This window comes from Doryrhamphus excisus, chromosome 23 (genome assembly GCF_030265055.1).
Source record: "Doryrhamphus excisus isolate RoL2022-K1 chromosome 23, RoL_Dexc_1.0, whole genome shotgun sequence".
Classification (NCBI taxonomy): Eukaryota; Metazoa; Chordata; class Actinopteri; order Syngnathiformes; family Syngnathidae; genus Doryrhamphus; species Doryrhamphus excisus.
The window spans coordinates 11,150,124-11,171,084 of record NC_080488.1 but is presented as its reverse complement, the minus strand read 5'-3'; the positions used below and the strand labels follow the sequence as shown (position 1 = coordinate 11,171,084).

The window sequence follows — 20,961 nt, the reverse complement described above, 5'->3', positions numbered from 1 at the left end:
CCACCAACGCCACTTCCTGCCACTCAGCTCATTTATAGTGACACACTTCAGCAGAAGTCTTATTTTTGTTTTAAAGGGTTTATTTAGTCTTATTATGTGTACTACAATGGATAATACAAGTGTAAAGGTACTATCAGGTTGTCATAATTCATGTTTTGAGGGCTCTCAGGATGTTAAAAACTTTTTTAGAAGGTCGTAAACAGGTTTTCTATGCTCTAACTATGAACATATTTGATTCATAAACAAGGAATCCTACTTCACGGTCGGGTCTGGAACCATTATAAAAATAGGGTTTACGATATTTGTTATATTTTATACAAACTGTGTCTATTTGTGGAATGCATCCAGGGGCGTTAAGTAAAGTAAAAGAGGAATGTGTTCATTCATTGCACACCTCACATTAATTTGAGGGAAAGAGCTGCTACATTATGTTATGTTATGTTATGTTATGTTATGTTATGTTATGTTATGTTATGTTATGTTATGTTATGTTATGTTATGTTATGTTATGTTATGTACATTATGTTATGCAGTATGGTTAATTGAGTGCATTCTGCTAAAAAGCCAATATACATAGAGCATCTCTACATACTGTAAAATTGAATTTTGAGTGAGCGCTTTCATACATATTCATTTAAAAAAGCAAGATAGTCTTCAATTAAAAACAGAAATTAAACAATATTTCTACTTGATTCATTTTATTTTGGTATGACTGCTCCTATTGGATCACATTCAATTCTGGAGGACAAGTGTACCTAATGATGAGTCTGGACTTTTTTTAATGCATTCTTGGGCTCACGAAAGGTCTGATTGAAAAACAAAACAATAAAACAAACAGAGTGTTAAAGAACATCATTTTAGTTACTGCGTATTTGGCGGTGCGTCTGTGCGGGCATGTGATTGGCTGAGTGTCTTAGGCGCATATAAAAGCGCATTGTGCTCCAGTGCGTCAGAGTGGAGCGCAGACAGACCAGAAGGGTGGAGAGGAGCCAAACACCACCCGGGCTCTCTTGACACAGCGTGACAGCGTCACAGAAGAAACCCCACTATCTTTATTCATTCAAGACAATTACATGGAATGTGGATGAGGAAACTTTGGCGAGAAACATTCTCTGCAACATCACTTTCTGGTACGTCATGATTTTTTTTTTATATATTAAAGGTCCACTTAGCACATAATCGTCGCTATCTATTCATCAGAAAAAGTTAATTAGACGGTTCATTTATCTGTTGGGGCATATATAGAGTCTGCAAGATATGTTTAGTAATGTTATTAACTTAAATATGACATTTAGGATTTTCCCATTATGAATTACCTGCAGAAAGTTTTATTGACGAGCAAAACTGTGCATTTTGATTTAACCAAAGTTCATTTTCCAGATTCCATTAATGCATTTTACCCCTTAAAATCCAACATCTAACATCATTTTTTGTGCTCTCCCGCCATTGTGTCACAAATCACATGGACATGCACTTTTACAAAAACAAGCCATTAAATAATTGATGTTCAGTACAGTGTGACAAACTGCAGTATGCTCTGAATTTCACAATTAATAATAGAAATCATCCGAATAATCCGAATAAATGAATAATTAGTGTAACCGGTTATTTGTGGTGATTTGTGTTATGCCATGACTTATGGTACCGGTTTGCTGTGAGGTTCCCTCAGAGAATCCCTTCAATGTTGATGTGGTTCTTGTTTCCAAGAACTCATGAGACTCACCAGACCTTTCCACTTGTCGGACAAACGTGATCATTGATAAACAGCAGGACTTTGTTTCACGGTTTATTGTGTTTAATCTTGTTATTGTTTGAGGATCGTGTGGCTGTTAGACGAACAACTTGTGTTGGGTTGAAACTCTTTTCATGCAAAATGACCTTTTGAAGAAGAATATGAGTATAAAGTCCATGTTGGGTGTTTGTGTGTATAGAGCAAAAGTAGTGATTTGGTTTATCTTTAAATATTTGCTGAGTGGGACCGCCACTTAATTGCACCATGTCTTGCAGCTACCATAGTCACACTTACATGCTTAACTTTTTAACTTTCAATGTTATTTTTTCCCATGAATTGCAACATATATTCATTTTTTATTCAATTGCTTCTCTCACTTGGTCAAATTCAGATCCATGCAAATTTCAATGACTGTTGAGTCAAGTCAAGTCAGGTTTATTTATACAGCCCTTAAAGGCAACAATAAACACTGAGGTAGAAGCTCTAATATCAGAGGTAGGATATTCCAGTGTTGGAGCCTGAATAGAAAAGGTTGAGACCACCGAATTATGGTCCTCCTCGGTCTAAAATCTGGAGCCAAGTCAGAGAGGGATTCAGAGGTAGGATATTAGATTAAGAGGCTGAAACTCCCACCAGACATCAGCCGCTGTCTCCCTCTCTCAGTGCCTAATAACCTCTCCTCTTGAGCAGGGGCCGGCTTGCACAAAGCCACATCAGAGAGGATGGTGTGGAGCTTTGCCAAATTTTTAAAACCAATTTCTTGTGATACGTGTGTGAGTTCATCCTTGTGATTTTGTCTTTGTATGTGTAGACAAGCAGCCTCTGTATTCCGGCCTCAATACCAGCTGTGTTTCATGGATTCTGTGCATGAATTTATGTGAATTCAGCAGAAAAAAACATGCATAAATGTAGTTTACCCACAAACATTTCTCTTGAGAGACTAGGATTAGGGGATCGTCCATTTGTGTATGTTGTATAGGCTTCACGAGACATAACCCCCCACATGTGTAAACATTCAAGAACAGTTTCCCAGCCAAGTCATAAACTGGCCATCCTCATTATCACCATTCCATTTTGCTCTCAGGTGCATGCACATGGCAACACTCTCTTCACCTCAATATTAAAAAAAATTGCATTAGAGTGGATAGGCGTGGGATACAAAATAAATAAATAAAAACTAAAATGTTCCAGCCATAATATTTATCCAATAAGTTTGCATGCCTGTCAGAAAACTCACATCTAAACACAAACAGCTGGTTTCCTGCCTGTCCATCCTGATGATTTGTCTATTTTTCCTGCAGGACAAACACCTTGGGACAAAGATCTGCACTGCCAGGCCCAAAGCAAGCAAGTCCCTGTGTGGAAAATGTGTGTGTGAGAGTGTGTATGTTGAGACTGCTGTGTGCCTTTGACTCAGGAAACGCCTCCCTGTGAAAGAACCTGCCTCACTTCACAATGAAAGCCGTCGCTCTGCTCTGTTTCCTGATGGTAGTGGAGGTCGGGGCCTCTCGGTTCATTCGGGACACCCCCAATGTGCCTGACACTGATGTCTTCAAGACTAATGCTTCCATGCAGAGCCTACCCTCACAACCGGTCCGGCCGAGGGGATCCTTCCCCCCCATGTGTATAAAGCCCACAGAGATTAAGCACGCCTTCAAGTATGTGAACACCATTGTGTCCTGCTTGATCTTTGTGGTCGGGATCATTGGCAACTCAACACTGCTAAGGATCATATACAAGAACAAGTGCATGAGGAATGGACCCAACGTCCTGATTGGCAGCCTGGCACTGGGAGACCTTCTTTATATTGTCATTGCAATCCCCATCAATGTGTATAAGGTAACTTGACTTCCTTCACAGCCTTTCCTTTGGCTTAGTGCTTCTGGTCACAAAGCTATATACACTCATCATGGGAATGACATATTCATATTCATTCATATTTCATTTATTCATTTTGGGCCCTTAATGATTTGTGTTTTGAAGTGTTTTTTTTCCAGTGTGGAATGATCATGCCGTCATCATTCGACAGTTTAAAAATATATATTAATTCATAAATCATGCTGCTTTGTGGGTTAATATAGGCTATTATAGTCCAATTGTACTGTATTTTTATCCTAAATTAAGCATTTTCAAGCATAAAAAATGGCTAACTGAAGTATTCAGAAGATGCATTTTATATGTAGCATTATACATTAGCCACTATATGTCACTACTGTTACTGTAATGTTTGGTGAGACACACACACACACACACGCCAGACTTGATTGACTGCCAAAACAACAGGCTTTTATTGCAGGTTGTAATTATCTCAGGCACAATAGTTCCTAATAAAAAACCCTCATAAAAACACAGGTTGATGTTAAGTAGTGATTTTGACAGAAATTATAGAGTTTATTTGAAATGCCACAGACACAGCTTTTTCAGCGTAGTTCACAAATGGGTTGAGGTCAGGGCTTTGAGATGGTCAATCAGGAAGCTTAATTTCAGCCTGTTTGAATATATCTTTGAGATAGTCTGGCGGTCAAACCTTTTCCTGGAAAGCCTTTATCGTGTCCCTTTGGGCAGCTGCTCAGTTGAGCTTGTCCAAACCTTGGTAAAGTGGTGACATTTCCAAATAACTCGGACTTAGGTACAGTTGTTTGAACTGATCATCTTTACAAAAAGCTTTCCCAGCTTGTGTAAATGTGTAATTATCATTCTTAGGACTTTCCCACTGTTGAAATGAGAGCTGTCTAAAAAAACATTCCTTGCTGCCAAAGCGACACTACAAGCTGCAGTCAATCGTGATTATATTGGTGATTAAGTGGTATAAGCATTCCATTCTGTCAAAAAGAACCATTCAAATAAATCATTAAAGGGTCCAAAATTAATAACACATTCTAGCTCATGCTGAGTGTACGGAAACCTTTGTTTTTTTTTTGGTTGGAAGTGGTCATTTTTTTGTGATTTTGGCCATTTACAGAATTTAGTACTCATTGTGGTGAACTGATCCTATCATTACCAACTTTTAACCACCTCTTAGACGGATTGGCAACGCAACATTCCAAATGTCCATAGGATGTTGGCAGAGCACGGGAGCAAAATTTGAAATACAAAACTTTAGGACTATACTTCATCTCTACAAGGCCAAATCTCGGTCATACTCGTCACCGCGGATAGATGTGACAGGGAATGTCTAAATGGTTTTGATGTCAAGTTCACTGACCACTTCAAGGGTTTTTTTTTTTTTCAAAATAAGGCACTGCATATCTTTGTATTCAATTTTCAAAATAAATAGGTGTGTTTTTCACAGCTCGTGGGCGGAGCATGAATTGTTATAAATAAATTGAATTGTTATAAATCTACTATAAGTTACTGGCAAAAGAAAATGTATAAATCTTAGAATGTTTATACTAATCATTGGATACATTGATTGATAGTTATTCAAATGCTGAGAGTTTACACTCATTTCAAAGATGTCACTTCCAATTACTTTATGTAATTCATTTCATTATCCATTCAGGCCAGTGATGACTTGGCAGACGTTACATGTAGCTGTGGTTTATTTACAATTGTATTATGAGTGTGTAGTTGTACAGAAAGATGTGTAAATAGTTGTGTTGGATCGACAACACGTTGTCACGTGAAAGCATCTCGCACTCTTTCATGTTGGAATCCACTGATAACATTTTAACTGTGTGTTAAGTTTTATTCTGTTTATATTGACTGTAAATAAGCTGGATCCGTACAATCAAAGCAAAGTAGAGTCTTAACTCCTTGTGGAATTTGGTTTTTAATACTGGGCTGTATTTCAAGATGACAGCTTAACACTGAACTGTCAGAGTGTGTTAAAAGGACAATTAGGGTTGGAATGTTGACTCTTTTTTCCGAAGACTTGAGACATTGCCTTGATGCTGACCTTAATATGATCAGCTCATGGGAGTAAGAATGTAGTCATTTTATAGACACATTTCATTTATCACTATTAGTTTTGGCGACCCTTGACAAGGAAAAGTGGGGGTGGGTAGAGGGGCGGGTGTGGGTTTGATGAAAAAAAAACAGGAAGAGACCCTCACTTGAACCCCAAAGAGTTATCCCATGTGGTGATTACATATTTCCATAATCAAAAATTGTCATTCTTTGTTTCCTTAGCTAATAGCAGAGGACTGGCCCTTTGGGGTGTACGTCTGCAAGATGATGCCATTCATCCAAAAGGCTTCAGTGGGCATTACTGTCCTCAGCCTTTGTGCCTTGAGTATTGACAGGTGCTCCTTATTCACAAACATCTATGTGGATCTTTAGTGCTCAAAGCAGGCAAATAAAATATTTTGCTTTACAGGTACCACGCAGTGACATCATGGAGCAGAGTAAAGGGAATGGGAATCCCTGTGTGGAAAGCTGTGGAGGTGGCGCTGATTTGGGTGATTGCTGTGCTGTTGGCAGTCCCTGAGGCCTTGGCGTTTGACATGCTGGAGATGCCATACAGAGGCAACAAACTGCGTGTGTGTCTGCTGCATCCGCAGCAGAGCTCCAACTTTATCAAGGTACCAGAAGAATCAGCACTATGCCATGTAAAGAAAATTAAAACGTATTCGTCTCGGAGTGACACAGGTTGAACACCATCTGTTATGGTACATTTGTCAAATCTCTTCACTAAACACATCTGACTTAGCAGTGCGCATTCCGTTCTTTGTGTGGGGGGGTGAGGGTTAGCAGTGCATCAGTCATGTTTACATTAAGAGCCTTAACCTGAAACACTGACTACTTCAAATGGAGTTATGTTTTGGCTCGCTAAATTGCTAATTACTACATTGGTAAGCAAAGTCCTTCTTACAAATATGGCAAATCACTCTGCCTTTATGAATGGCGGCATTGGGATATTTTTGAAATGTAAGATTTCCCATTCATTGGACCGACAACTCTTACATGCTCCTCCATTTTCACATCTGCTCTCCGGTACTCATCGCTTCTCACCTTGCCCTCCCATAAACAATGGGATGGTGATGCTAAACAAGCTGAAACACAGTAACAGCCAATCAGTAGCCACTGCAGTGTATATTTTAATTAGGTATTCTTTCATCCTGGAAATTTACGTGGAATTGATGCCCCATTTGTTGAATATGTTTAATGAGTATTAATCTTCTGTGTAAACTTGTTCATGTATCCGATATGTAGGTCCATCCATCAAAATAAAATGTCGGTACAAAAATATAATGTACAAAATGATAAATCCATCAAAGTATGGGATGTAGGATGTTCAATTTGCACATATGATACTTTTTCTGAATGGGTCTATTTCTCTCCAGTTCTATCAGGATGTAAAAGACTGGTGGCTGTTCGGATTCTACTTTTGCCTGCCACTCGCCTGCACAGGAATTTTCTACACCCTCATGTCCTGCGAGATGCTGAGTCTCAAGAAAGGCATGCGGGTCGCACTCAACGACCACATGAAACAGGTATGACTGCAAACATGAGTGCTGTATACTAAGTTTGTGGTCAACCGGATGGCTTCCATCGTCTTGAGCATGAATGCTTGTCTTTGTGCAGAGGAGAGAAGTGGCAAAAACGGTGTTCTGCCTTGTGCTGATTTTCGCTCTCTGCTGGTTGCCACTTCACCTCAGTCGTATTCTGAAGAAAACGGTTTATGACCAAAATGACCCCAACCGCTGTGAACTCCTCAGGTGGGCATGCTCATATACAAATACGCTGTGCACATGATGAGAACCCATTGTTCTCTGCCTTGTGACTTCCCGGCAATTTTGCATAAACTTTCCCCCTTTCCTTCTAGCTTCCTGTTAGTGATGGATTACATCGGCATCAACATGGCTTCATTAAACTCCTGCATCAACCCTATTGCCCTCTACTTTGTCAGCCAGAAGTTCAAAAACTGCTTCCAGGTAAGAACGCAAAGACAGGATAAAATTGTATGTAACATTTTATGCAAACTATGTATGCTTTTTGAGTCATTTCCATTGGAGTAATTGGATATTCTTGCTACTGGTGATGTTTCTTGACATTCTTTTGGTCCTGTCCATGACTGTCTCTGCAGAGAGAGGCATTTCTTTTATTTTCAGAATAATTTCAAGTTTATTAAACTTTTTTTTCGGGATGTATTCATGGTTATGGATACTTATTGTGACAGTATGCAGTCTTTTTCAAACACTTCTAATCTGATTTTACACTCCAGAAAGTCACTTGGGCACGTACAGCACAATAATAAGCAATGTTCTAATTGTTGAATGAGCTTGGTATAATAATCGCTGTCAGTTGCTTAGAAACCGGAAGCACACTTCACCCCGTTTGCTTTCAGTGCTGCCCATATTGGTGTATGGATGTGAATGACTGTTTGGCGGTTGGAGAGGCCGAATTGGCAGCCACGTTTCTGTCAGACTACCCGACAGCCGTGGATACCACCGGTGATAATCGTTGGAGTGAATGAACAATGGGTTCACTTCATTTAAATATACTTGGAAATCCCAGAAAATAAATGTACAGTACACTCAAAGCATGTGACTTTAGCTTAAATTGCACGTTGGCTTTGGATCCAACCCCTCATTGCTCCTAATAACACTGTTAAAGAGATTCAAATGATCTGCTACTATTAAAAAGACTTTGTATTGGTGAAATACATCCAGTAGGATCTCATTAAAAGAAGCATAATGTGTTCATTACCTAGCATTAGTTTTAGGGAAGACCTGCTGCCAATATCAGTAACGGTCGATATCAGTAGCAGTAAAGAAGTTCTGCAAAATATGGGCAAACAGCCAGCATCAAGACATGATTATTACTTATTTTTTTGGTATAAGCAACACAGTTGCAGTTGATAAAGTGCTCGATAGTGTGGTTGAGTGTGAATGTGCAATTTGGATCCTGGGCCAGAGAGTCACTTAGACAAAAATAAAGTGTTTCTCTAACCATATTTTCATGTGTGCATGTACTACACAGAATTTTCTTGGAAAAAATATTGGTGTAGTAAAAAAAAACAACATAATTTTAAACTGTTTTGTCCTTGCAGTCTTGCCTGTGCTGCTGGTGCTATGGAACGTCTCCTTTGGATGAACGAGGATCAGGGACAGGATGGAAGGGCTCCTGCCACGTCAACGGACTAGACCGCTCCAGCTCCCGTTCCAGTCAGAAATACACCAGCTCTTCGTAAACACACACACGTATGCACTTCATTTCCTCCCAACGCCCTTCTTCCCATCAGCACTGACAATGGCTGGGATGTCAGATCCAGTGAAGCTCGGTATAAGTCTTCAAAGTTTTCAACAAGACTCACAGTGCACTGAAAGACACAGAAGGATCAGCCAAAACTGATGAATGAGAGACTGTCCCAGCAGACGGACGACACTAAGGCTACATTACAACGGAGCTCAGTGGATGCTAAGTCTGTCTGTGTAATATTATTTCCATCCAAATTACAGCCTTCTATAAAATATATGCTGTATATTTAGCTTTAGCAATGGTTGAAGCTTCAATACCTCGGAGAGAAAGACAGGAGGCAACATACGTATTGCCCCGAGTTAGATGATCACCATCAGCAGAATATCCGAAAAGCCTAATGCCCACGTGCCTTGATAAGGTCTTACCGGAGAAAATGTAGAGAGCTGCTGTCATGCTGCTTTAAGTAACGTGAAATTGACATATATCACATCATTGCCATTTTGTTACGTGGTGTGTTGTTTTGTTTATGCTGCATGTTACAGGAAGCTTGTTTTCCAACTGTGGAAAAAAAACACACATAACCACATGACCACACCACATAAGGTCTTTTCTTTGGCAAGTCAACGGCTGGTTCTTCTGTGGTGATCAGTCTGTTTCTGTCTTTATACCTCCTTATGAAGCATATTTTTATACATTAGTATTTCATAATTCTGTCATAACCAGTGCGTCAACTGGAAGTTTAAGATGTCCTGGATTTCCAAGGAGACGTATATGATATCATAATGTGAATGATAATATCTACAGATGTAGCGAGACCTTCCTGCAAGTGCTGAACATACACTGCGTGGACAAAAGTATTACAGCACTTAGCCCAGGATCTATTAACTATAACAGCTTCCACTCTTCTGGGAGATACCACTGTTGTGATTCACAGTCTGCTTGTACGGACCTTACTTTGTGCACGGGAGCACATGCTGGAGCAGGAAAGGAAGCAATAATCAAAGGCCTACTGATTAATTCACCATTTGAAGAGGTTTTAGTGCAACTGGTGTATCAAGTGTTCAAAATGTGATTAATCATAAGTGCAGTTTGTACTTGAATGTGACTGGCGGTCTGACCTACAGCAGACTTTTCCACAGTGCAACTCATTGTATAGCCATAGTAATCACATTTGGAGAAACATATAAGCTTTGCTTGCTTTCAAGAACAAAAAAAGTGATTGAATCAAAAGTATTTAATGGTGACTGCTTTTGGCACATGTTGTTGTGGAAGCATCTGATGAATGTGTATCATCTAGTGAGATATTATGCTGTCATTTTGTCTGTTTACCTCCATTATTGAGCAAATGCATTTCTCACACATTTGTCATGAAAATTGTTCTTGCTGGATCAGCTGATAACGCAAAATGTGACTCATCAACTCAATTTCATAGCAAATCCACAGCAGTGCAGTGTGCAAGAAAGTTTCAAGCAGCTTTGCAAGCTACATTTCTGAGGGAGAAAGAAAGACAAAAGCAAATTTCAATGTCAATATTGATACGCATTTAGATTGTATGTATTTATAAACAGTATACAGTAATAAATATTATTTTATATCATCTGTGTTTTTGAGTTATTGTCTTCCGGGATAGATTGAGTTGTTGCAAATTAAAGTTCATGAATTTTATTGCCTGGGGCCAATGATAGATGAGCCATGTGGTGCAGATGGCCTCAGGAGTGTCCACTTATCCTTTTCCTCTGTATTTGTGTTTATTTAGACCACACACATACGCATAATAAAGACGTTGTTGTGATGTTCGGAGTGTCCATGAATGCATCTTGTGGTAGTTGAATGACAATGAGGAAATGTCGTTTCAGACGAGATGTGGTTGTGAGCTGGGGATATATGGTGTTTGAATTGTACTGTTGTTTATGTATTCTGGTCACAATAAAGTCATAAACGTGCATCTCCAAGTCATAAAAGAGACACTGTGCCGCCGTCTGTTGTTATAGCAGAGAGGCGTGGCTTTGCGTTAATTACACAAACAAATGTAAAGTAATTAATGAAATGAGTTGCTATTTTTGACAGCCTTTGTAAAACGTCCCATTTAAAAAATGCATTTTGTGTTCAGTTGTTGACTAATGGGTTCTAATGTCCACTTGGACACTCATGTGTGGAGTATGTTCTTCCCACGCAAAAACCGTACAGATAGCAGGGAAGACTAAAAGCATCTGAAACTATATTGAAGCTTTTTTAATCACAGTGAATTAGTTTCTTCCTATTTTTGTATTAACGTTAAACCTCACGTCGGCAGTTCAACAATGGAACCGTCTCCCTCGCTGACAATCAGGTGACATAGAGGTCTCGGGGCGGGGTTTCCTTTTCCTGGATAGCAACCAATCACAGCTCAGTGCTGCTTGGTGAGGTCCCGCCTCCAAACTGCCAAAACTCTTTTCCCACAGGCTCGCCGGAAAACATCCAGAAAAAGAAAACACCACGCCCACGTGACATTTACTATGTGTCACGACGTGGAACTCGTGGTCATTACATCTGTGGGCGTGGGACATCCAAAGTGCACGTGGAGACGATTATACTCGCGTGTGAATTGAAACATATATATATTTTTTGCACCCCTTGACTTTTGATGCATTTCTGACACCATAACAAGCGTTTGACCTCAGGCAACGCCATTACTCCCAACACTGCATATAATAATGTTTGTTTGAGGGGCAGAACGGGAGATTCAGTACTGGTTGGACACTGACAGGGAACATCTTACAGCCCACTTGGAGGCCGCTCTGGTCAGCCTTGGCTGTCCATCCTCAATGAGGTGACTGCAAAACATGTCCGTCAAAGCAAATCGGCTCAACACGTGGAAATGTCGCAGGGCTAAGTGGAAAATGCTCAAGAAAAATGCCACAGCACAAAGTATGAACCCAAAAAAGATGATGATCCCTTGTTCCCTTGTGAAAACATCAAATAAGCAGTGACAAATGTTCCCAAGTACCCATGCACGCATCAATGCATTAACATGCGACCGACAGACGGATGTGATTAACACCATATAACCCATTCTTTACACTTCACCCACCTCATTCCTTTTCTTTCTTCATCTTGGCGGCACAGTACAAAAATACCTCACACCACATTCTTCTGCTAATTAGTGAAGCTTAACTCAAAAAAAAAGTTTCCTACAGATGTGAAACAGATCTGTAGTAAAGTCAGATGCAAACAATTTGGTGCACCGCGGTTCCCTCAAAAAGATACAATGACAATAAATATCACAGAATGTCAGTAATAGCGGCATAGGAGGAGGAATAATTAGTTGACAATGAACATACGTGTTCTTAAGTTTGATGTCATGTTTTTACTCCACATGCCAACAATTCAAGATCAAATACAAAAATGTAATTTGCTCACAAAAACAGAACCTGTACAAATGTTGGAATGAGCCATGACTTATATAATGTATATGTTAAAAAAAAACATAAATAACATATTCACAGGAAGATACGGATGACGTCAATTTGCATGATGATCTTCTTTCACTCCATGGGTTGCTCCTGCTTCTCTTGGGACTCGTTTACTCTGGCCTTGGGTAGGAGAAAAGAACAATTCAACAACAAAAACAGCTGGAACCACGTGTCCCATAACATTAGCATTTCACATCCATTAATTTCTTTGTGGTGGCATGCCACAAACAGTTCATGATCAGGGTTTCCCCTGGGATTTTTAAAGCTGTGGTGGTGGGCTGCCACATACGAGCCCTCACTACTGTGAGATACTCTTTTTCAAACAGGTGACTAGCGATAGTGACTTTTTCTGGTCTTACTGAACACTTTTGAAGATTGACATGAAATCACATATTGTTCTCAACAAGCAGCAGGTCCTTCTGTGGGTCCCTGCAGCATCTAAAATATTGTTTGCGACATTAAAAAAAATAACCAAATTGAGTTACCAACCAAAAACACAATGCCGTTCTGTGGTTAACTCTGCATCGTGTGTGTGCGTGTGTATGAAAAAAGTTTTTGGTCAACATTGTGGGTGGGAATAACCGCAGAGGCTTAATGAGATGAGATGGAACAAGAGCTACACAATGCACGATGACAGTCCCCACAAGAAGATAACAGATGTGTCCCGTGCAAGCAGGCTTAAATCACTATTCCATCTTCTAAAAGTATTCAATGGAAATTACCTCTGTCAAGCTCAAAAAGCATGAGAGATTATGTCTTTTGCAAATGTATGCAATGGTATCGGCCAAAGAAGAGCCCATTATATTTTGGAGCAGAGCCGGACGACATACCAAGCTACATACGGAATAATGTATTGTGAGCAGATGGTGCTGTTATTACAAAAAAACAAATACTGCTTCTACTTTGTAATGCGTATTTAAATCATTTCAAGGCTTGTGTTTATATTTTGGTATGTAATCCACCACAGTAGTGAACACAGTAAGCACATAACACTAGTGGATGGTGGAGTAGTGGGAAGCTTTCGTGTGCATGGGCGCCAATATTAGGATAGCCATGCCAGGCATATAGATGCATGAAAATACACATCTCTCATATCAGACGGATGAGTGTGGACATTGATGAATGGATTTCAATATCTTCATTGGCATGCTTTGCTGTTGACACATCAAAACAACACCCACAACTTGCTTGAAAAGGATGCTGTCGTGGCAACAGTGTTTTCTGAACAACATTCTTTCTTAAAAAGCCAATAAATTAAATTATTCACATTTGGGAGAATGCTGTCATTCATCTCATGACTGGATTAGACAGGACCTTCGAGTGCTTGGGTTGGCAATAGACGAATGTGATGGTTGGATGTGAGAACAATGCACTAAATGCCTCATCAGTCGAACGACGTGAAATGGGTAAATGGTTTATTTCTTAATGTTCACACAGGTCCAATGAATTATAAGAGGAAAACTAGACCCCGCTTGTCTACGGATGGCTGCTGGACAATTGCTGATTTTACTCTTACCTCAAAGGTGTTGAGAACATGTTGACAAACATCACAGAGCTCATTTAGGCCCCTCCTAAGAGGCTCAATGGCTGGAGTTCCATCTGAAAAACAAACAAGCAAACATAAAAACAGCAAAGCATGCGTGAGGAAAGAGCCCGACCACCGACTATTCACATGAGTGAAACACAAATTCTGTAAACCAGTAATCCATCTTGGTTATAACACTGCTCTCAAAACAGCTGTCGAAAACAAGGTGCCCACCGCACATGCTGGATTTCGTGACTGGTGTTCCGTGGTGCCATATTGAGACTGTTGGAGAGCAAATATTTCAAGCATGCTCGCTCTAATAATCATTCCCTCTCACTTATTTTGACAGATTTGCTCAAAAACAAATGCTTGCAATCTCTTCAACGCATGAAACAGCGCAATCAAGATGAAGTCTAATTTGTGAAACACAACTGCGGTCAGAACAAAATGGGGAGGGAATCTGCCTGTCTCGACAACTTCAAGTTTAATAAATTATCCAATCAGCGGGTGGCTTTCAGGTTCTCAGACATGAGAAGTTGCAAAATTATGCTTTCAAGTGGCTGTGGGACCCTACAAGATCTCGGCCTGTTTTCATGGAAGTACCACTGCACATTACAAGGCTAGCGTGATACAGTATTGTTCAGAACTTTCCCTTTGATGACCAGAAAAATGTCTGAGATGAAAGTGTGTGCCCCCTAAAAAAGTCAAATAATGTGGAAAATCTGGTGGGAATAAGAACAGAAACATTTGAATGACATTGGTTTCTTTCAGAATTGCAGTTAAAACATCATTCAAAACTTTTGAATTGCTATCCAAGAATAATGCTTGGAATGTTTAAAAATCAGTGGAAATTTTGCATGATATAAAAGTGGCATTGAATATCCTTTCCCAACCCTTTCTTACGGCTTCTCCCTGTCAGGGGTCGCCACAGCAAGCCAATCGCATGAATGGTTTTGGCTTCGTTTATAATATCCTGGCTGGGAATTGAACCATAAAAGGCAGCAGTGTGTATCATTACACCAGCAGGCGTCTGATAAAATATACATAAGAGTGTGATGAAATATCACACAGGTGGTCATCGGGTTCTGGGGTCATAGACTGTGATGCACAGCAGAGGTGGGAGAAAGACAAGTGTTTTGCAAGTCCCACGTCTTTAACCCAAATTCCAGTCTCAAGTAAAAAAGTGAAAGTTATGTCTCAAGTCAAGACAAGACAATTACAACCTTTACAACCGTTTCATTCCAGGGCTAACTGGTCTTTTATTTTCCAGCAGTCTGTGTCACATACTGACAGTCAAAAAAAAACATACTTGTGGCCATTTCTTGTGCTTGTTATACCCTAGTTATCACAAGACAATATCAGTGAATGTTTTTATTGTGTTATTGGTGTGAACATGTCACTTTCTTGGCTTTGCTGTGAGTTCTTGGCTGCATGTGTTTGAATTTGGTTCCCAGAACATAGCCTGGCAGCAACATCATAACCAAGATGACGTCTGTTCCGAAAACTTGCTGTTGGAGTCAAAATCATCACTTCATTTCACTCCTGTTTGATAGTCCTTTATTTATCTACATCAGAGGGATTCATGAATTCATTATTTTCTACCACTTATCCTCACGAGGGTCGCAGGGATATCAACAAAAATATCTCTGATTTACTGGGTCACATTACAGTATAATGATGACAGGAATAGCATGCATTAGACAAGGCTTATGGTTCCTGCTGCCTGAGAGGTAATTGTGCACGAGGTCAGGAGCTCAAGGCCAAGGATGCTCAAAGAAGTAATTGCTCAGGCCAACGACAACACATCTCAGTTTTGCACAGATCATATATGTGAGGAGGCCGCTGTTGAAAAAGGTTTTTCTTTCTTTTTGTACGTGGAGTCATTGCACTCTTAGATCAAGTGGAATGCATGTAGTAAATGACAGCCTCGTGACTGCGTGTTTACTTGATCAAGTGATATGTTTACAAGGAATATGGCATCTCTCTTGCTATGTAGCACATCTGCTCATATAAACAAAACATCCCTTCTCCACCCCAGAAACTTTACCCCTCTAACTATGTGCGCTTTGACTGTGGAACCCAAATCAAGTTCCGTGCTGTTATTAGGCCATTTCGGATACCATCTTTGTATCATTTGTAGCACATGTTGGATTACTATTGGACTAAGTATTGGACTACTTTTCTCATTTTCTTTCACCAACCGCATTTCAATAATCTACAACTGTTTGAATGGTCACTACAGTTTTAATTTAACACTTTTACTTTGTGCTCCACAGCTGCACCACATGGTCCACTTTGCACACATATTTATTTGCATGTGTTTGTATTGCACAATAAACCACTCAACCAAATAGAGTTTGTGTCTATTCCTGCAAATAATGTGTAATTCTACATTGTGCAAACAAAAAACACAAGGCGCCACAGGTTCTTTATTGTGGTCCGTGGTGTTTTTCCTAAATATTACTGTGCATTTACAGAAACAGGGGCAAAATGTCTTACCTTTGGTCTGAATGCGAAAGTTGATCTTGTTTTCAGATGGGTGTGTGATGGTGTAGCCGCAGAACTCAACGCACTCACTAGTGTAAAGAAAGAAAAGGAAAAAATGATCAACAATTTGTGGGTGTAAACTGGCAGAACATCTTTCAAAAACACTGACTTTTTCATGATCATGTATCGCAGGGAGTTTCCCAGGGTATGGTCTTCATCATGCATCACAAATGTGACGGAGCCCTCATCTGCCCCATCAGCCTGGACCTAAAACACATCACCAATACCTGTACGGTTACGCTTAACGACACAATTGTTACTGTGCCCTATCAATAGTGCCGCCTACTGGGGAAAGCGATGACAGTCAGGCTAATAGGTCAATAACTGAAAAGTTGACACAATTCCATCAATAATTACATTTCTATACCTAAAGTGTGGAACGACAGCGAAACTAAAAAGTGGAGCTGATTTTACCACAGAATGTCCCACGTGTAATAACACTGTGAGCAACAGCAGTTATGTATCCAGTTGAACAGTTGACAACGGACGCCATCGTTCTACTTAGGCTGCATAGGTTCTTTGAACTTATTTAATAAAATGACATGTTAAGCCTTTATTCGATAATTATGCTCCTTACCATCTCCAAGAGTCGTTTTTTCTCGCCTTCCGCAGCCATGCTGTCCGCTTACTTCCACTGCTTCTCGCAGAGTTCAATTGGCAAAATGAAAGCCATAACGTTGTCTGACAGGCAAAGCTAGATAAACGTATCGTATAAAAACAAACAGTGAGTCATTCCGTTTTTCAGTAGTTTAATCTTTTATTTGTATAAATTAAGCTTTTAATCATATAGCTATGTGAATGTGAATTAACGGCAAAACAAAATCACTCATAGAAAAAAACGTAACACTTGATCCACATAATAAAGATACCAGTAAAAGAAAGTATTGTTTGCTGTGATGTTTCTGGTGAATCGTCTTACATAAACATTTTGAACATATTGATGAATCAATTACATGCATCCAATAACAGAAAATGCGTTTTATGGCAAATATTTTCCACTCAAAGCTACTCCAACTGTGTACAAATTACCTGTAAGAAGTTAGGTGGGGCAAATGTTTAGTGTGTCTGTCGCAGAATCGTGACGTATATGCAAAAAACGAAAACAAAACAGGAAATGACTTTATGTAGTCCAAGTAATGCGGACCAACTATTAGAGCTAATGTAACATAAACTACATTACCCAGTAAACCAGAAAATTAGCTTCCGGGCTAGAGGTTTCAGTGCTTTACAAAGCAGAAGTCACTCGAAAGGGATTTGCTAGGTGTTGTTCGATGTTGGAATTTGTGTAAACGCGCTACATTGAACACTGCTAATAATCAAGGTATTGAAGTTAGCTTTGTATGTGAAATCGTTTCACTACCAGAACAGAAATGATTGAGCACGAACTGTGCAACTCTAGTGTTGTCAACATTCGCAAACTAAGTAGCTGGCTGTTATTGACATCACAGTATGGCCTCCGTTGTCTTCGTGTATAGATAATAATCGAATAGCTATTGAGGCATTTTACAGTTCTCGTAACTATTATTATTCGTAACATTCGAAACGTTTCAGTTAATGTTATGTCTGGCTTTCTTACAGCAACCTCCATTGTTGTTGTGTGGACAGTGAGCAGTCGATCACAGCGAACAATCCAGCTGTTACCATGGCAATCCTGTTTGCCGTGGTGGCCCGTGGAACCACCATCCTTGCCAAGCATGCATGGTGTGGCGGAAACTTCCTCGAAGTGACCGGACAGATCCTGGCCAAGATCCCATCAGAGAATAGTAAATTGACCTACAGCCATGGCAGGTAGCTGTGCATTTGGTCGACACTTGCATACTTACTTTTTCATCTAGCACTTTTTCCCCTAGCAGTGTTTCTTACCACATTGTCTCTTATCTTTCAGCTATCTTTTTCATTACATCTGTCATGACAGAATCATTTACCTGTGCATCACAGATGATGTAAGTACCGACTCAAATTGTGTGGCATACAATATTTTGCATGCATCAAAAGCATTGGCAACTACAAAAAAGTGTTTCTTGTGTGCTCAAGGACTTTGAAAGGTCACGTGCATTCAGCTTCCTTAATGAGACCAAAAGACGCTTCCAGACCACCTATGGGTCGAGAGCACAAACAGCCCTGCCGTACGCTATGAACAGCGAGTTCTCATCAACGCTCGCAGCTCAGATGGTAATTATGGCAAGAGAGAACTTTTTTGCATTGCAGAGGCCATAGAGCAGCACAAAAGTGCAACTGTGTGTGATCTCATTGATGTATTTTTCTGCAGAAACACCACTCAGACCCACGGGGATCAGATCGCCTTACTGAAACTCAGTTGCAAGTGGATGACTTGAAGGGTATTATGGTCCGCAACATAGGTGAGGTCTCAGCAGTGTCATTATTTGCTTGTATGTGTGCACAGTGGAACTAATGAGGTTGAATGTAGTGTGCTCAGAGATGAAAGACAACTTCTGAAAAAGTTTGGATCAGGATCCAGAATTATTGAATTCATTAATTCTAATTAATTTCACTAATTCATAGCTGAGGTCTGTGCTTAATTTAAGTGCAATTTATTTAAAAAATATTGTCATGTTAAATTTTTTTAGGATTTATTTTCTGCGTGAAATATTATTGAAATGTTATCATCACCCTATGTGTTTGCAGATTTGGTTGCTCAGAGAGGGGAGAAGCTGGAGTTGTTGATTGACAAGACTGAAAATCTGGTTGATTCTGTGAGTATTTTGTTTTCTAGTGTACAGTAAGGCTCAAAGTAGAGCCGCTGCTCCTTCACATCGAGAGGAGCTAGTAGGTGAGGTGTTCTGGGTATGCCCAGCCAGGAGAAGGCCTAGTGGAATGCATGTAGTAAGGACTAGGGATTATTATCACAGCTTGCCTTGTGTCCTCCCGGTGGAGCTGGTGTTGTCCGAGGACTGGGAAGTCTCGGCCGCCATGTAGCGTGTGACGACTGTATACTTAATAGCAGGCTATTTATGTATTTAAGTAATCAACACTCCTTTTTCTGTGTGTTTTGGGGTTTTTTTTTTAGTCCGTCACATTTAAGACCACAAGTCGTAACCTTGCCAGAGCCATGTGCATGAAAAACCTCAAGCTGACTCTTCTTATCGTGCTGGTGTGCCTGGTGAGTAAGAGATTATTTTTTATGAAATGCTGATTGCTGCTTTTGTTGTCTTTATCAAGGAATTACTTGTAATATAGGTCGTTAAAGGTGACTGCCTAAGTGACAAACTATATATTATTCATGGCATTTAATAATAATGCATTGCATTTCTAAGCGCCTGAACTGATACTGAACCAATATTTACTGAGCCAATACTTTAGGCAAATACACCAAATGTGTAGCATAGCATAAAGAATCAAGACTTTGTCTCTGCTCCTTTCAGGTGGTCCTGTACATTATTGTGTCTGCTTCCTGTGGAGGCCTCAGCTGGCCATCTTGTGTCAAATGAGACCATGGTCATTATCGGGAGGTCTGGAAAAGATGGAGAGAGAGAAGCCCCTCTTTTGACTGTGTTTGCCAATGGACAGAGAAAAGGAAATACAACTTCCCGTGCTTTTTTTTTTTATCTCAGCTTGCCTGGACACCTGCACCCACTTCTTCCTCCTGAAAGTGCACACATGGCCTTCAAGACTGGAGGCTCCACTAGATACCACTCGAATGGACAGCAGCTACAATTAATGCGGCACCATTATCTTGTCTTAAACTCGTCTGCCTGAGGTTTCAATTTGTGGCGCTGTCTTGTATTTGTGTATTCCATCCATTCAAATAGAAACAATGAACCCCAAAGTGAACAAAATCTGACTTTATTCATAGAACATGCCTGTTCATCAATGTGCACAGAAGCCTTCCGTATGGAACACGTTTCTGAGATGGGCTACAGCCGTCCTTTGCTCTTTCGTTATACCACCAAATGTTGACAGGATACAGTGGAAAACAAAAGCGTTTGCCCCCTTCCTGATTTCTTTTGTCACACTTCACAGATCATCGAACACATTTAAATATTAGTCAATGACAACAAAACTGAATACAAAATGCAATTTTGAAATAAAACTTACACCTGCACAGATGAGTGGCTTAGGGGGCAATCACTTTTTCATACCGCTGTACATGATTTTCTCACTAATAAGTAATACCAGTGAATGCAGTAAGAAAAGAATATTTCAAAAATGTACACGTTTATGTATTTAATATTAAATATCTGGCATGTGATTCTGATGATTGAAAAGATTGTGATGTATGAGCAAATCCCGTCTTTATTTTACCTGTTTCAAGTCTCTAACACAATGCACTTTTTTTTATCATATACTTCTAGTGTGATCATGGTGTGTTAATATGTTGATAACAATGTACTTATTTAATAATTGTACATCCTGATTTGAAATAATAAAAAACTATGCTTAAATGAAATAGTTGATGCTTGGTCCCAGTGCTCAAAAACTTGGTTTACATATTTATCGAGGGGGGTTACATCTTTGCGTCTCATAAGATGACAAGGTCAAGTTTTTGTCAGGATAGTATTTATGTAAAAATGTCAAAATCACAGCCATGCAAACATTCAAAC

At 39.8% G+C, this 20,961-nt stretch overlaps 3 protein-coding genes across 5 annotated transcripts; 2 read left to right on the top strand and 1 right to left on the bottom strand.

The window, feature by feature from the left end:
- The first annotated feature begins 964 nt into the window (after positions 1-964).
- On the top strand, positions 965-10,472 carry LOC131110543 (endothelin receptor type B-like). Of its 2 annotated transcripts, XM_058063755.1 has the most exons (9): positions 965-1,130; positions 3,034-3,079; positions 3,150-3,571; positions 5,864-5,976; positions 6,051-6,255; positions 7,018-7,167; positions 7,259-7,392; positions 7,500-7,608; positions 8,727-10,472. In XM_058063755.1, exons 3-9 carry the CDS (start codon positions 3,188-3,190, stop codon positions 8,865-8,867), a joined length of 1,236 nt encoding a protein of 411 aa, XP_057919738.1. In that variant the 5' UTR covers positions 965-1,130; positions 3,034-3,079; positions 3,150-3,187; the 3' UTR covers positions 8,868-10,472. The 2 variants fall into 2 exon arrangements, with proteins under 2 accessions (XP_057919738.1, XP_057919737.1); XM_058063754.1 differs by having other exon boundaries at positions 3,034-3,571.
- A 1,726-nt stretch (positions 10,473-12,198) lies between these two features.
- Positions 12,199-17,446, bottom strand: polr1d (RNA polymerase I and III subunit D). Its single transcript, XM_058063756.1, has 6 exons — positions 17,429-17,446; positions 16,977-17,093; positions 16,509-16,606; positions 16,352-16,428; positions 13,844-13,926; positions 12,199-12,447 (listed from the first exon to the last, which is right to left on the bottom strand). The coding sequence occupies exons 2-6, from the start codon at positions 17,013-17,015 to the stop codon at positions 12,400-12,402; spliced, it is 345 nt and encodes a 114-aa protein (XP_057919739.1). The 5' UTR covers positions 17,016-17,093; positions 17,429-17,446; the 3' UTR covers positions 12,199-12,399.
- Positions 17,447-17,587: 141 nt separating this feature from the next.
- On the top strand, positions 17,588-20,782 carry sybl1 (synaptobrevin-like 1). Of its 2 annotated transcripts, none has more exons than XM_058063418.1 (8): positions 17,588-17,720; positions 17,978-18,187; positions 18,285-18,342; positions 18,434-18,571; positions 18,669-18,759; positions 19,046-19,113; positions 19,428-19,520; positions 19,783-20,781. In XM_058063418.1, the coding sequence occupies exons 2-8, from the start codon at positions 18,042-18,044 to the stop codon at positions 19,846-19,848; spliced, it is 660 nt and encodes a 219-aa protein (XP_057919401.1). In that variant the 5' UTR covers positions 17,588-17,720; positions 17,978-18,041; the 3' UTR covers positions 19,849-20,781. The 2 variants fall into 2 exon arrangements, with proteins under 2 accessions (XP_057919401.1, XP_057919402.1); XM_058063419.1 differs by having other exon boundaries at positions 17,592-17,720; positions 18,005-18,187; positions 19,783-20,782.
- The last annotated feature ends 179 nt before the right edge of the window (positions 20,783-20,961 follow it).

Excerpts from the sequence above, each read along its gene's own strand:
- LOC131110543 (XM_058063755.1), top strand. The coding sequence starts at position 3,188 with ATGAAAGCCGTCGCTCTGCTCTGTTTCCTGATGGTAGTGGAGGTCGGG. Across the intron at positions 3,572-5,863 it reads TCCCCATCAATGTGTATAAG|CTAATAGCAGAGGACTGGCC; the intron begins GTAACTTGACTT and ends TTGTTTCCTTAG. Across the intron at positions 6,256-7,017 it reads AGAGCTCCAACTTTATCAAG|TTCTATCAGGATGTAAAAGA; the intron begins GTACCAGAAGAA and ends ATTTCTCTCCAG.
- polr1d (XM_058063756.1), bottom strand. The coding sequence starts at position 17,015 with ATGGCTGCGGAAGGCGAGAAAAAACGACTCTTGGAGATG. Across the intron at positions 13,927-16,351 it reads CTTTCGCATTCAGACCAAAG|ATGGAACTCCAGCCATTGAG; the intron begins GTAAGACATTTT and ends TTTGTTTTTCAG. Across the intron at positions 12,448-13,843 it reads ATGTTCTCAACACCTTTGAG|GCCAGAGTAAACGAGTCCCA; the intron begins GTAAGAGTAAAA and ends CTCCTACCCAAG.
- sybl1 (XM_058063419.1), top strand. The coding sequence starts at position 18,042 with ATGGCAATCCTGTTTGCCGTGGTGGCCCGTGGAACCACCATCCTTGCC. Across the intron at positions 18,188-18,284 it reads TTGACCTACAGCCATGGCAG|CTATCTTTTTCATTACATCT; the intron begins GTAGCTGTGCAT and ends CTTATCTTTCAG. Across the intron at positions 18,760-19,045 it reads TATTATGGTCCGCAACATAG|ATTTGGTTGCTCAGAGAGGG; the intron begins GTGAGGTCTCAG and ends ATGTGTTTGCAG.